This window comes from Zosterops lateralis (genome assembly GCF_965231275.1).
Source record: "Zosterops lateralis genome assembly, chromosome: 5".
NCBI classification, from domain to species: Eukaryota; Metazoa; Chordata; class Aves; order Passeriformes; family Zosteropidae; genus Zosterops; species Zosterops lateralis.
The window spans coordinates 62,626,672-62,641,986 of NC_139766.1; the positions used below are offsets into that span (position 1 = coordinate 62,626,672).

Here is a 15,315-nt window from a genome sequence, read left to right on the forward strand (position 1 = left end):
TAGAAGCAGCTCCTTCACAAAGATATGTTTTGACTTTGTAGTTAATACTTCTGTCAATATTGGGCTGCTAACATATGGCTCACAGGGAAACAAGTGGTTTGAGATGGTTGCCCTCATCTTTGTGATTGATTTGCCTTTATGCAGTGGGTTAGGCATCATCCTTAAATTGTGTGCAGCTGACAGTCTTGAACAGAGGCAGGCTTAGGGAAATACTGAAAAACCCAAGGAATTGTTTTTTGGTTTCTGAATACATGTCTGCCATAAAACAAGCAGTAAACTGAAGAATGCTTTCTTTTCCAATCAAGTTTTGCATACAGAAACATTTCTGGGTACTACCTATGAGGGCGATTCAACTGCTTTTAATTAAGATGTCGTTTCAGCACTGTTACTGACTTCCACCGCTGTTTTTAAATGCTAAAATGAAACAAGCATGTGAACACCAGTAAACTTTAATGAGGTTTATTAGTGTATGTGTAGTCACTCTTTACTGAATTCCATGCTTGGAATTGTGAATTCTTCATTAAAGTGTTGCTTTGGTTGCCTGATAGTATTAAAGGGTAAGCTATTGCAGGTGCTACAGTTAAGTCTTGGCCTTGTAAATGCAGACATTGATAGCACTTCAGGTTAAAGGTGGGGAAGGGGGGGGCTGTAGTGCAGTGCAAAAATACCATTTTGAAAATTTTAGTTCTTTTATTCGGTCTCATAGATTGCTTTCATTAATTCTGTTAGACTTACGTTAAAAGGGGGCGGGGTAACCTTACATTGTAACCAAATGGATATATTGCCACTGATGTTTTTCTGTAAAGCTGAAGTACAGCCCTGTCAGACTTAATTACCAAGGTTGGTGCTTTGTAACATCTGGTAAAAACCTTGAATAATCTACTGTGCACACTATTTGGGTAGAAAGTGGAGCTAGACGACATCAAGCCAACAGTGAAGAGAGACATCAGCTAGTCTAGTTTTCTGTTTACACTTTAGATTTGAATTTGTTTTCTGAGGCTTTTTTCTGTAAATAGATAAAATTTTTTTAATGACATGCTTTAAAATAAAGTGCCAAGGACTCAGACTCTTTCATAAAAGCAGTGAGATGACATTTGATTTAAAAGAATGGAAGATAAGTGCTGGTGTTAGCTCTGATATATTCTAGATCAGTAAATGTCACTTCTCAGGTTACTCATTTACCAAAGTGTGGAAGATTTACTTCCAGCCACACACACTACTTTGCTTCATTTGGACAAGTGACAGCTTTTTCTGAAATTATTGTTTTATATAACAGACACACACCTTGTATTGTTTACTGAAACAGTGCAGTCTGTTTTAGCTTTGGGATCTTGCATACAATTGATAACATAAATATAATAGATATAGAATTGGGCATTTTTGGAGAAATGGGTGATGCACTTCAGTCTTTGATTAGAAATGTTTCTGCCCATTGTGATACTTGTGTATCAAAGTCTTAGGAAGTTGTCTTTTTAAAATTGTGGAATCCTTTGTTTTGTTTTTCCCCCATCTTTTTTGTGAGAAGTGTTGGGATGCAAGTGTAATTTAGTTGATGACACTGGATCTAGTCATCTGCAAGAAGAGCTGCCTGTTCGTTTCTTGTCCCATCCCCTCTCCGAGAGAGCCTGTTACCCCACTTCATCTTTTATGGTGTCTTTTTTAGTATCATATCTTCTCTCTGAGCCCTCTGACATGCTGTCTTCTGTTAGACATTTTCTAGCATGTCAGAAAGATATTTTACATAAATTTGTGCTAAAACACATTTTCTCCTTTTTTTCTTCCCACTGTGTTGGTGCAGTAAACATTTCCTGTGAGCAAATGCAAACTCCTGATGTTCCCTGGGTAGACAAATGCCTTGAAGGCTAAAACCATGTACTGGGTAAAGGAGAATTACTTGGGAAGACTTGAAACTTGGTAATAGAACTGAATTTAGTAAGTGTTTTAATAGCTGTCCTTTTGGCAATGTTAGGTTAGTTTGTTAGCTGTCATGATAGACAGACAGCATGTGTTGTTCCAGCCAAAGCCAGAAGTGTTACTATTTTTTGCTTGATATTTTTTAGGTGACAGTTTTAGTGGAGTCCCAAGTAGCTCCCATTGGAAATCCATTTGTGAAGTGTGTATTTTCAAACATCAGAGGCTTTTGTGGAGTAGATAGTGCTGTTTTTATTGGAAATGGAAGGGTTGCTTAGGGGAGAGGTCGAGTGGCTCCTTTGCTCTGCTGTTACGGTTTAGCAGTCTTAGTCTCTAATGCTGGTTGTATTTCCTTTCCTTCCCCTCTGGTCCTTCAGCACAGTATCTTAGTACTGGAAAAGTACATGGATGGCTTTCTGCTATCTTCCTTACCTTGTTCTTGCTCTCTGCTAAGTACTTCTTAGTTGTAGTGCAGCATCTCTGTGGGAAAATTTCTTATACTTTCAAGCATTTAGGAAGTAGTGAATTCAGTATCCTCTTAAAACTGAAATTTGTCAACTAAGTTTGAATTTCTTTACAAAAGTCCTTTATACACTGAAGCTAATGGCACAGAAGCAGCTATCTGATTGGAGGAGCTTTGCTGACATGCTTTGAATCTTATTGCATGCATTAGAATAATAACATATTAAATACTGATTTGGACTTTCTAATTTCACTAGTGTTGTAGAACTTATGCATTTTTAACTCCTATCTGAATATTGTTCCTGTATTCTGATAATCAGTGAAAATTTTTCAAGTAGGTGAGGGAAACTTAGTCATCAAATTCTGTGCAACTGAAACTTTTATTTAGAAAGAGAAATGTTGAGGCAGAGGGTTTCCTGCAGGGCTGCTCTGTTACAGTGCAGGAGGTCACCCTCTGGCTTTGGATATGCCCAAACAGCTGCTTGGGAAGGAAACACTTGGGCAAGCATGGGGAGCGCCCAGGGTTTGCAGCTGGGAAAGGGCTCATGGTGCAAAATTCATGTTGATTGCCCCTGGTTGTCCAAGGAATAGAGTGCACAATAAAGACCCTTTCCTGATTTTCCTGTGCTCTTAGGTAGGCTTTCATTGTTCACAGCCTGGGGTGAAGCAGTGTTGGAATGTCAGCTTTAACAGGCATCTACTGTTCCAAAAGATAAAGCCCTCTAAATAGCCAACAGGCTGTGGTGGGAATCCCAGCAGGCTGCTTCAGCAAGAACTTTCAGTCACCTGTAATTTTGCGTTTGTGCATCTTCCACATTTCATCCACTTTCACCTTCTGGTTGATATGCTTATTCTGCTGGCTACTAGGTTTTCCCAAGTTTTTAATTCCTGCATTTGAACAAACTGCAGTGTGCTGGAAGGCTTTTACCCATGTGAGAGCCTGCAGGGAGTCTGTGTATTCATTCCTTGTTTCCTTAACTGGCGTTATGTTTCCCTGCTTTTCACTAAACAAACCTCGAGTTATTTCTTAGACATTTTCAGTAACAGCACAGGTGCCTTGAAGTTTTCATGGAGAATTATTCCCAAATCCTCTTTAGTTCTGTGATACCAGAGATAGGTGACTGTGCTTAGGCTAAAGATAGATCTCCTGGTCGCTGGCTGCCTTGCTGGAGTGCTTCAGCTTAGAGCAGATGGCCATAAATGGAAAGAGCAACTGAAGGGAGACAGCTACCTTGGCCAGAGTGTGGATAATGGGCAACAGGTGTTCCTGCAGTCACCACTGTTCAAAACCTTTACAAGGGTGAGGAATATGGACTTAGCTGTGAGCAGAATTTAGTGTTACATGGTACATTGGGGTTTTTTTAGTGTTGCTGCTGTGTTCAAGGTGCTGTGATCTGCAGTGTATTAAACTTAACTGTGGTCTCTTGAAGTTGCATTATTTTTGATTAATTAGTTTTCCTAAACTTTCAGAACTTGAAAAAAGAACTATTTTTACCTTGTTCCCTTAGTTTTTGCACAGAGCACACCCTTTATACTGTTTGTTGTGCTTTGTGGTTTTTTTAACAACCAAGCTGCTAAAATGAACTCACAATTACTTTTAATGTCAGAAATCAAAACAGGCTCTGTGTTTTGGAAACTAGTCTTGTATTTACATATATATATGTATATACATATATATACATATATATGTATCCAATGGACTGAAAATTTGAAGAGAGGTGACCTTTAGATTTTAATGGGATAATAATTGGAGATGGTACAACTTCACTGTTCTGCTGCATTAATTTGTAATCATCCTCATCACAATCTGGTGGTTTTTTTTTTTTTTTTTTTTTTTTTTTTTTTTTTTTTTTTTTGTGGTTAATTTGAAGGCAGAAGACAAATCTCAGTCTCTTTCTGTAAACTCTTGAACTCTTCATGGAAATGAGGAGCTTGTTTGTGAACCAGAAATCTAATCTAGGAAATGACAGTGTCAGTTCTGCTTGTCTTATGTGTTCCCTAAATATTTCTGTCGACAGGAAGGTATAAAAGATGTGAAGACCTCTGATATTCTTGTGTTTTTCATGTTAAAGATTGAGAAGTACAGTTGTACAGGGATATATATGGCCTTCTATAAGTAACCTGTTCTCATAATTTTTTTTTGTATCCTCCTGCAGTAGAAGCATCAGTTCATGGCAGTAATGTGCACTGCACAGATAAGACAATTGAAGCTGCAGAGGCCTTGCTTCATATGGAGTCTCCTACCTGCCTGAGAGATGCCAGGAGTCCTGGTATGTCAGCCTCAATTTCAGCTCTGGGAACCATTTCTCCTTCTACTAATCAGTAAAACAAGCAAAGTGGGAAACCTATTTCTGTGGAGAGCTGTATGCTGTTTAAAACATTTGCCTGGTATTTAAAAACTACTGATTTTTTAAGTTTTCCAGGATTTCTCCACCCTGCAACAAGTATACTTACAGATTGAATCACTTACCTGACAGGAGTTGTTGAGTAATGCCATATTTAAAATCAATTTTCCCCCCTAAATATCATGGAATACTTTTTCACTGTGCAGGTGACAGAGCTCTGGCACAGATTGACCAGAGAAGCCATGGGGACTCCATCCTTGGAGATACTAAAAAATACAGGATTCTGGGCAACCAGTTCTAGCTGCTCCAGCTTGAGCAAGGAGCTGGACCAGGTTCCCTCTTATCACCAGCCGTTCTGGGTTCTGTGCATCTGACATTTTAAGCTGCTAAAAATAAAGAGTTATTTTCAAGGAAAAGTATTCCTATTCATCTTTCTATTTTAGAAGGAGTACCTTAAAACTATGTACATCAACATTAAGGTTCGGTTTCTTAGACCGGTAACAAAAAGTGGTTACTTTAACTGATGTCCCTTCTGAAGTTCTATCCCTTCTGAAGTTACTTAATATATGTTGGGTGAAATAATGGTCAATCTGAAAAGCAAAAGCTACAAAATAGGAAATGGAGATCAGGGTAATGATCAAAGATGAAGTTCTAATTTGTTTAAATTAAAGTTTAGTTCTGAAGAATATTGGTGTGGTACTTGTTTTTGCCTAAAACTACTGACAAGTGTGCTTGTTTTGGGGAGTTGGATTGATTTTCAAGGTGACAGGATTTTGAAACAGAAATTTGCTACACCATTGCATATGCTTTGTTTAAAATAATTTTATGTGAGACACATTAAAATAATCAGATAGAGACTTCATCAGATATTCTTTTTTTCTTCTCTTGTAGTGGAAGTTTTTGTCCCACCTTGTGTGTCCACCCCAGAGTTTATCCATGCAGCCATGAGACCTGATGTGATCACAGAAACCGTGGTGGAAGTGTCAACAGAGGAATCTGAGCAAATGGATGTATCTCCTGTTCCAACTTCGCCTGATATCCATGAACCAATGAAAAAGAAAAAGGGTACATATGGCTTTTCATAGGAACAGTCTCAAAATTTTACTTCTTCTGTTGTCCACTGCTGTGGATGCTGCAGTTGGTGCAGGGGAGGATGGATTGGAAGGTCTGGTCTCTTTGCTCATACAGACAGATTGATGGGAGTCTGAAATGTGAGTTCTTAGAAAAATGGGTCTGCATCAAGGAAACAGAGAGGGAGCAAGAGAAATGCTTTGACAAATGTATAAAGGAAGATGGTTTCTGTGTTGTGTATTTTAACACAATGTGGAGGAAGGACAGTATTCAGAGAGGACTTTGTGGTGGGTGACCATTGGTGTCTGAAATACAGATATATTTGGTGGGATGGTAGACTTGGGGTTCATGCAATGAAGCAACAGGATGAACACTAACTTAAAAAACATAAATCAGTTTACAAAATCATAATATCTTATTTGTGAAATTTGTCTTTCCTGTCTAATTGGCATGTCTTGGAGAAACAATTCAGAACAGTGTTTGATTTCTAAGCATTTTGCTCTCATATGAGAGGTTGGCATCTGGTAAGGTTGTTCTCTCTGATCTAGCAGTTTTGTTAGAGGCATCAATACAGTTCACTTAACTTCAGGAATATTGATTTAACAGAGTTTCCAGACATACTGAGATGGAATATTTATTCATAATTTAGAGAGAAACAAATGCAGTGTAGTGATAAAATGATACAAATCCAAGATCCGTGAGTCTCAGATTTAATAAAAATGCACATTAATTTGTCTGCAGTTGAGTTAAATCTGCCTATGAAGTAATTAACCAAATGATAATTACACTGGATGTGCAGTAATAATCTAAGAATCTAAGTTTATCCGTATCTGTAGCAAGGAAATGGGAAAAATACACAAACAGCTTTTTTCAGCAAAGACAAACTATAAAAGTTTACTCTGCATTTGATTAATATTTCTTTTTCCCTATGTATTACATACAGCTGGCCGTAAACCCAAGACCCAGCAATCAACTTTATCTGATGGGTCTCCAGATCTGGGTATAAAGAAGAAACCTAGAGAAGGCAAAGGTATGTTTTTCCATTTTCATTGAATCTTTAAAAATTAGCAGTGTATGTGCATGGTATTTATCACAGGAAACGTACATCTCTTTAAAAATGTGATGGATGAGATTGTACTGACTTCATTAGAGTTTTATTCAATGTCTTCAAACTTGTTTGTACAAGATCTAGCACAAGGATGTGTGCTCTAGGAGTCTTCTCTAGTAGCCTCCACAGTTAATAAGCTGTCTCATTTTTTATTTGCTTTACTTTGTGGTTATTGACTTGTGATGTCTTTTGTGTTGTGTATCAGCTTAGTGCTACACACATAATTTATTAAACTACTGCTGTAAGACCTGCTTTCAAGTAGAGGCAGCACATGAGCATTTGGAAAGGTGATGGCTGGAAATATGGTTTCTTAGTTAATTGACAAACTTCAGTGGGAATATATTCCTTGACTAATAGGTTTGGTTAGTTTAAGGGGAAAAACAAATGATGATGTGTTTCTGTATTGGTTGAGTGGAAAATTATGTGCAGGAGAGTTCTAGTTTCCTAATGTTTCTCCTCATAAATAGAGGTTCCTTTCTTGGACTCCAAGCCCCTGGTATTCATTCAGCAAGAAGACAGACTGGGACACTTGCTCACAGGTTACCTTTGAGGTGATGTGCAGTGTATCAGCTCTTCCCCTGGCTACAGGTGAAAAATCTGGATCTCTTCTCCTCTTGGTGCACTGGAGCTTGTTTGGAGATGTTGCTATAGCTGGGAATAATAAAGTTTAGTGACTTGGAGCAGCAACATGCTCGCTGAAAGAGTGTGCAGTGGTCAGCTCCACTGTTGTTTGACATTTGTTTGAAAGCAAGGTCTCTGCTGTTTATGTAATTCCTTATCTGGCTAAAGCTCCCGAGTCATCATGTTTGTCGGTGGGCAAGGAAGAATGGCACTGACTTCATGGAGATGTTTGCTCATGGAAACCAGTGCAAACATTGATTAAACTTCCCTGCAGTGCCCACAGTTGCTTTGGGTTTGGTGTAGCAGTGGACTTCAGTCCAGATGACAGATATTGTATTTGCTATATTTAAAAATACATCTGGTTTAATTATTTAATTTTTTGATAGTCTTGAATCTTTACTTTTCTTTCTATTTCAGATTTTAGTATTACACCTTTCCACTACCTGAACAGTACTTTCCAATTGTCCCGGGTCCTAGTTTCCTGCATAAATAATTTGAAAAAGAAGGCCTTTTATTTCTCTCTGTTCTCGTTTTTGTGCTGGTGAATTCAGCTCTATAGCTTCCTGTTATTAAGTGAGGATGGTACTGTTTTGTGGTTTTTGGGAGATTTTTTAGCTTTCTTTTAAATTTATTTAATTTCTGTGACCCTTCCTAATGACCTACATATGTCTCTTGTTCTCATGAAGTATCTCATTCCATATTTTATACTACAACTGGAATAAATTAGCTTTTTTTCTTGATGTCCTGCAAAATATTTTGTTAGATGGATTTAACTTTTTGTTGCTTATTTTAAAAAATCTCTTGCCAAGGTAGGCTATTTCATATGCAGCATGTTTTTGGAAAACCAGGAATTATTCTACAGTTCAGTATTATCAGAGTAAAGTCATGGAGAAGGAGAGATGATGGTGCACTTTTGGAAAGGAGATCTCTTGTTGGCATTCCTTCCTTTGTGCATTCTAAGTGCTTTCTGGTGCAAAGTGAGGCAGCTTAAATCTGATTTAATTGTGTCTTACAGTTTATTTATTCTCTTGAAGTTCCTGTTTGCTTTCTATCCTGAAGCCCACTTATATTTTTGCAAAAACTCTGTTGCAGACCTACAGCATTTGGTGGTTGACCCAGAAATTCTCTTTCTAAGGAGCTAAGAAATAAAATCTCAGAGATTAATTCCCTAAAATTGAGGATGATTTAAAGATTCCTCAGTTCTCTTGTTGACTCTTTCTTCATATAGGTCTTATTCAAATGACTCTGAAATCTGGTTGGATTTTAGTAGCTCTTGAGTCAGTACTTGCTGTTGTTTGGAGCACAGTTTTTCTCTGAGGTGTTTTTCCAGAAAATGGAACCTATGATCTTTTTTACCCTTTGAGATTTTCAATGATAGCTGACTTTTCAAAACCTGCAGCGGTCTCTAATCTGCCTTAATTTTTAAAATTATCTTTGGATGGCATAACAAGTGCTATGCTAGGTCATTAAATCTCAGAAATTAGTGACCTTTTTTCACACACACGCAAAAATATAATTTGGTCCAGGTCCTTTGAGGTAAAGAATTGTTATTAATGTTCTGAAGTTATTATTCTTGTGGATCTGTCTTAGTTCTCCCTTCTCATTAACTTGATGAGTCTCTTCCAGCTGTACAAATTGGAAAAGTGATCTGCTTTTCTTCTTTGGGTTCTCTTCACCTCTTCCATAGATGCATGTGGTGTGGTCAGAGTGCAGACAGACCCTGTGTTCCATTCTGTGGCATCCTGATAGTCACAAACCCCTTCCTGGGGCTTCTCCAGTGAGGATGGTGCACCTCTTGAATACCTGACACGTGCATTAAATTCTTTAGCCTGACTTCATTTTATATCCCCCTGATTACAGAAAGGTACATGGGATTTCTGCCCTGTGAATACTCACTTTCAAGAAGCTGGACTGGCTTTGCACCTAGAAGGATGTTGGTCACTCTACAAGATACATTTGGGAAGGGTCAGAGCATGGGTTGTCACCAGTTAGTATGAGAGCCCCAGATCCTGGACAAACTTAACCACAGTTGAGATGGGTGGTTGCTGCAGGTTGTATGCCTTTTAAAAGTTACTTACTTATGTCCTCCTGTTCTGCAGTGTCATAAAATATCCTGGCATTTTCATGCCCTGTTTAATCAAATATGAGAAGAAAATTGTAGTGCTCATCCTGCAGAATAGATAGGTACTGACATCTTTTCAAGAACTGAGAATGGGTGCTGGATTGAACAGGCTCCTGTGCTGCACAGCAGATCACTTGGATTAGCTCCTTTCTGAATGTAAATATTTATGGAAACTTCACTAAACTTTACAGAATGAATGGGAATATGCAGGTTACATCCTCTGTGTAATGTTGCTTGTAACACAGGTCATATGGAGAATTTTCTGTTATCTTTAAAAGTGGTTTTCTAACACATAAATGCTTTCTGATTATAGGAAATACAACGTACTTATGGGAGTTCCTTTTGGACCTTCTTCAGGACAAAAATACATGTCCTCGATATATTAAATGGACTCAGAGAGAGAAAGGAATCTTTAAACTTGTGGATTCAAAAGCTGTCTCCAAACTTTGGGGAAAACATAAAAACAAACCTGACATGAACTATGAGACTATGGGAAGAGCTCTGAGGTAAAAAGAAAATCTTAGATCATTAAGTTATCTACTCCAATTTAAAATCTGATTCTTAATGTTGCCCATAGAAATATAAACGTTCTGAAATTTTAAAAATTTTGCAGTTTTAGCCTTCAGTCTTGCAGTCTCTGTAACTTTTTATGTTACCAGTAAATTTGCAGTTTTAACTTCTGAAACATGTATTTGAAAGGTAAGGTTTTTTTCAGGTAGATTTTTCAGATCTTTTGCCAGTGTGTTCTAACAGCTTCTTTCCATACCTCCTTACACTGTAGATTTTACTGAGATTACTTCAGGTTTTCTTGTTAGCACAGAATGAGGTTTTCTTTAAAATCTGTCAATGTGTTGCTTACTACTTAACTGTACTTCCCTTGCAGATATTACTATCAAAGAGGAATCCTGGCAAAAGTTGAGGGACAGAGGCTTGTGTATCAGTTTAAGGAGATGCCAAAAAATATAGTTGTCATAGATGATGACAAAAGCGAGTCCTGCAATGAAGAATTGTCGATGCCTGCAGATGAAAAGTCCCTGGAAAGAGTGTCTTTATCTGCAGAAAACCTTTTAAAAGCAGCAACCTCTGCACGTGGAGGAAAAAATTCCTCTCAGTTAAGCTGTCCCAGAACAGAAAAAGCAGTCACCAGAGTTGTGAATATTGCCTCACCAGCTCATGACACATCCTCATCTCATCCTTCTACTACCACTGCTACTGTCCCAGCAACAACAGCTCCCAGGTTTGTGTTATTGGGGCTGTTAAATTTCCAAAGTCCTATTGCTAGATGTGCAAAAGGTTTGGGTTCTTTGCTCGCTGATTTGGCTTCTTTTTTTTTTTTTTTTTTTTTTTGGTTATGGTTTGGTTTGGGTTTTTTTAAGAACCAGTTAAAAACCTGTCTCTCTTAGAATTGCCTGTCCTTGTTGTCACCTGTAATGGTGCCCTGTGTTTTGGCCTAAACAAACACATTTGTTTATTTTGCAGGACTGTTCGTGTGGCAATGCAAGTGCCCGTTGTCATGACCTCGCTGGGACAGAAAATCTCAACCGTGGCAGTGCAGTCAGTAAATGCAGGGTCACCCTTAATAACCAACACAAGTCCAACCACAGCAACAACTCCCAAGGTAGTAATCCAGACAATCCCTACTGTGATGCCCACCTCTGCTGAAAATGGAGACAAAATCACAATGCAGCCCACCAAAATCATCACCATCCCTGCCACGCAACTCACGCAGTGTCAGCTGCAAACGAAAACGGGCCTGTCCGGGTCAGGAAGCATCAACATCGTGGGAGCCCCGTTGGCTGTTAGAGCACTTACCCCAGTGTCCATAGCTCATGGCACACCAGTAATGAGACTGTCTGTTCCTGCTCAGCAGGCCTCTGGCCAGACTCCTCCCAGGGTGATCAGTGCAGTTCTCAAAGGTCCAGAACTTAAATCAGACACAGCCGCTTCCAAACAGGAATGTGAAGTGAAAACGCTGCAGCTGGTAAAAGAGGAGAAGCCAGTGGATGGAAGCAAGACTGTGACCCACGTAGTAGTAGTTAGTACACCCTCAGCTATTGCCCTTCCTGTAACAGTGAAAACAGAAGGAATCATCACATGTGAGAAATGAAGAATGGGTTTCTTCCAGCACGGACTTGTAACTGTTACGGTTTTGAATATACTGACATAATTGGGGGAGGGATGTGGATGCCACCCCCAAGTCATAAAGGAGAGTTTTGGAATGTTAATAAACATGCGTATGCTGAAGACTTACTGGAAAAAAAATACTATTTTCCCGTGTTTCAGTGGGAATTAAACCACACTGATATGCTGATAAAAACTGCCTCTTCCAGTTGGGAAACAGCTGAACCTATGGAGAAGGAAAGAGAGAGGGACTGAAAAGGGACCAAACAATTTCACTACGCTACCGGTTACCGAGTTACACTAAGACCTGAAACACTAAGAGAGAGCTGTGTGAGAGGTTTGCCTTGGTTTTTAGTTTTCAGGGGGAGAGGAAAGTCTCATTGTTACACAAATGGCAAATTTGATGCATTTTTTATGTGCATACCAGCGATAACTACTGTGTGCTCACAGTACTCAACTGGTGCTATGTGAAAAACTATGCTACTAGGTATTGTAGGAAGTGAAATAAAGGAGATTAAAGAGCTTCTAAAAGAAGACAGAGGCCTAGAGGGATTTTTGTATCATACAGCTTAAGCAGATTCAAATTGAAAGCCTTAGACTGATTTTCAGTTATCTTTCTTGAAATAAGCTAATGGCTTGTTTGTGTAAAGCTTTTTTATTAAAACAAATTTTTTTAAAAAACCTTGTACCTAGCACAGTATTGTTATAGAATAACATGTAACATATTTTGTATGGTAGTTAAAAGTCTGTCTAAATTTCTTAATCGTGGACAAAGTAGCAGCAGGTTTTCTGCCTTCTGCTGTACCATGCCTGTTTCTCTCACTTAGCCTTGACATCTGTGCATACATTTCAGTTTCAGCTCTACTCTCTCTTCAAAGGTCACGCCCAGCATGAGCTTTTGTCAGGTAGTTCTAAACCTGTAAAATTTTTTAGTTGAAGTTAAGAGGGAAGTACCAGTGTTCAGAACGAACTATAATAGTTTGTATATTCAACATTTGAAGTATATTCTATTTTGTTGTACTCTTGTTTCAAAGTGTATTCAAGTAGGTTTTACTGAAATACAGAAAGAAAATTTAATGGTGTTTGGTGTGCTTTTTATTTTTTTCCTTCTTCCTTTTTGCTAACTTGTTAACCTTCTTTTCTTATTTGAATCTTCCAGGCATTCATTCTAATATAAATGATACAGTGTGAAATTTTGGGACTCCTCCCTGCTTCAAAGGGCTGACCAGCTCTCTCACTCTGTTTAAATACCTGTAAAGCTGGTGAGGTAACTTCTGGCAGGGGTCTGGTTCTTACATATTTTCAGGATGGTGAGCATACACCTGAGCTCTACCTAACTACCTAACTGCTCCTTTAAGTACACCAGATAGTAGCTCTGTATTTCCAGTCCCTGTGCATGGCTTGAAATGTAGCTTACCCTGGTGTCATGGGCATCGCGCTGGCACATCAGGCTGGGGGTAGTCAGGTGCCCAGTGCACCCCCAGTTCCTATTGGTGTGCCCTGAAACTTGGGTCATCTTGAAATTATTGAAGTCTAAATGATCATTTAAGTACTTCATACTTGGTGGAGCAGTTTTAACAGCTGTGTGGAACTGAAGTCTTCTGTAATGAAAAGACACCAGGATGAAATGCTTCACATGCTGAGAACCAGGTTATTTGTGAAGTCCTAGCAGCAAGGCCCATTGTTCCCTTCAGCTGGTAAGAAAAGTAGAAATAGCTCCACACAGCCAGGCCAGCATGTGGGGGACCACAAAAGGCTCCTGGAGAAACTATTGTTTTTCTTCATCTTGAGCAGGGAAGTGGAGTTTAAGAACAAAATGAAGCTGAAGCAGATAAAAATTTGTGTATAAGACAGCAATCCCTTCCATTTGTAGCAATCCAAAGAATCAAAGGTTCTTACATGTGAACTGTGCTTCTGGCATGGGGTAGAGGACAATGACCCCTTCACACAAGGAAATGGAGAGAAAAGTTTTTTTTCCTAGGAAAGAGGTAGGAAAGGGAAGCAGAGGAAGCTGGGTAATCACTTGATTAATTTGGCAGTCTGAGAGGCACTAATGTTCTGTGTAAAGGGAAATGGAGCAGTGTAGAGAGGGGCAGGTGGAACAAAACTGAGCCAAAAGACAGGAAGAGAGAAACAACTCTTTTTAAACCTACAATTGTAAGTCTAGTCTGTAAGAAACCCTATTCTAAATGGCTGTTACTTGATGGTATCTGAAAGAGATGCAGTATCTCAGATCATGCTATATCTATATCGAGTATTTGTAATCAAGACCTTTCCAACACCTAATTTAGATACACTTGAAGTTAAATGGGGACAAACTATCTTCCTAGAATTGGATAAGGATATCCAGCTGATGACCTTCTTCACTTAATGCCAAGACTTCATTATGTAATGGCAGGAACCAGAGGAATGAAGGCACCCAACTCCACTAGTGGTGGGATAGTCAGCTGGTAGGCAGCTCTGAGACACTGCCAGTGCTGTGCCTTGCCACAGAACCAGTGATGGTCCTTTGGCTCTCTCCCCTGGCCACCAGTGAGTGGCACAAGATGCTGGCTGCCAGAGGATGTTTACCTGGAGTTCATGGAGTGCTGTGAGAATCCCAGTCTGTGTGAGGTTGTGCTGTGACTGAAATGCAAAGGGGACTTAACCTCATTCTGTAAATTGGTGTGTTTTAACTGGTGGTGTTGGAGGAGGTGACCTCAGGATGAGGGCGCTTTGGTCAGGTTTGCAACCTCTGAAACAGATGAAAGGAACAGTAGAATACTGAAATACTTAGTGTCTAGCTGTACTCCCAGGCTCTGGCAATCCCATTGAACAATCTGTTTGGTACATGTGTGAAAAAAGGACTCCCTTTTACATTTGACTCTGGTGGCTCATGTAGAAGAGTCCAGGCCTAATGCATCCTTGGCAAGCAGGAACTCGTAGATGTGTGGGTAGAATGAAACTTGTGTGAAGTGAGTATGCTTTAAACAGAAGGCACTGAGACATACACAGACTTGGAACCACTCATTTTACAGATAAAAACTATTTGTATCTTTCAAATCCACTGTTTTAAGTTACAGAATGAAAAGAGTTGTGCTGTGTAATCTACAGGGGAAGCAAAGTCTTAACTGTGAGTTGCAACTCAGAATAAATGTCTGAGTATCAAAAATAAGAGAAGTTGAAAGGGGAATCCCATTCCAGAGAGAACTGTTTTTGTTAACCCTGTCTTGCATGTCTTTCCCAGTGAAGGGTTCTGGGCTGTGACACAACTCAAAGTTGTCTAGGTAAAGGGAAGGCTGAGCTCTTGGCATCCTCTGCTGATTGATTTCATCAACTTAAGGGCCTTGGAGAGTTACACCCGAGGTGCTCAGGGCTGAGTGAGCCAGGGGCAGTCAGAAGTTGAGGAGAGAGAGAATGGAGAGGTGCCTGAAGCCTCAAGCTGGTACTCAGCACGGCATGCGCAGCAGGGACCTCAGCTGCATGTGCAGGTTGTTACTGCCAGAACCAGCTAAGTGCATTCTGCCTTGTACAGACAGTTCAAATAGCAGGTGTTAAGCTTATTAAGAAGATCC

At 39.4% G+C, this 15,315-nt stretch overlaps 1 protein-coding gene across 3 annotated transcripts in view; it reads left to right on the forward strand.

The window, feature by feature from the left end:
* ELF2 (E74 like ETS transcription factor 2) overlaps nt 1-12,838 on the forward strand; it is a 32,180-nt gene extending 19,342 nt beyond the window's left edge. For all 3 annotated transcript variants that reach the window (XM_083861674.1, XM_083861676.1, XM_083861675.1), the window contains 6 exons: nt 4,530-4,643; nt 5,610-5,783; nt 6,733-6,819; nt 9,954-10,146; nt 10,524-10,877; nt 11,120-12,838. In XM_083861674.1, coding sequence (XP_083717800.1) covers nt 4,530-4,643; nt 5,610-5,783; nt 6,733-6,819; nt 9,954-10,146; nt 10,524-10,877; nt 11,120-11,747 — 1,550 coding nt within the window. In that variant the 3' untranslated portion in view covers nt 11,748-12,838. The remainder of the gene's footprint in view (nt 1-4,529; nt 4,644-5,609; nt 5,784-6,732; nt 6,820-9,953; nt 10,147-10,523; nt 10,878-11,119) is intronic.
* The last annotated feature ends 2,477 nt before the right edge of the window (nt 12,839-15,315 follow it).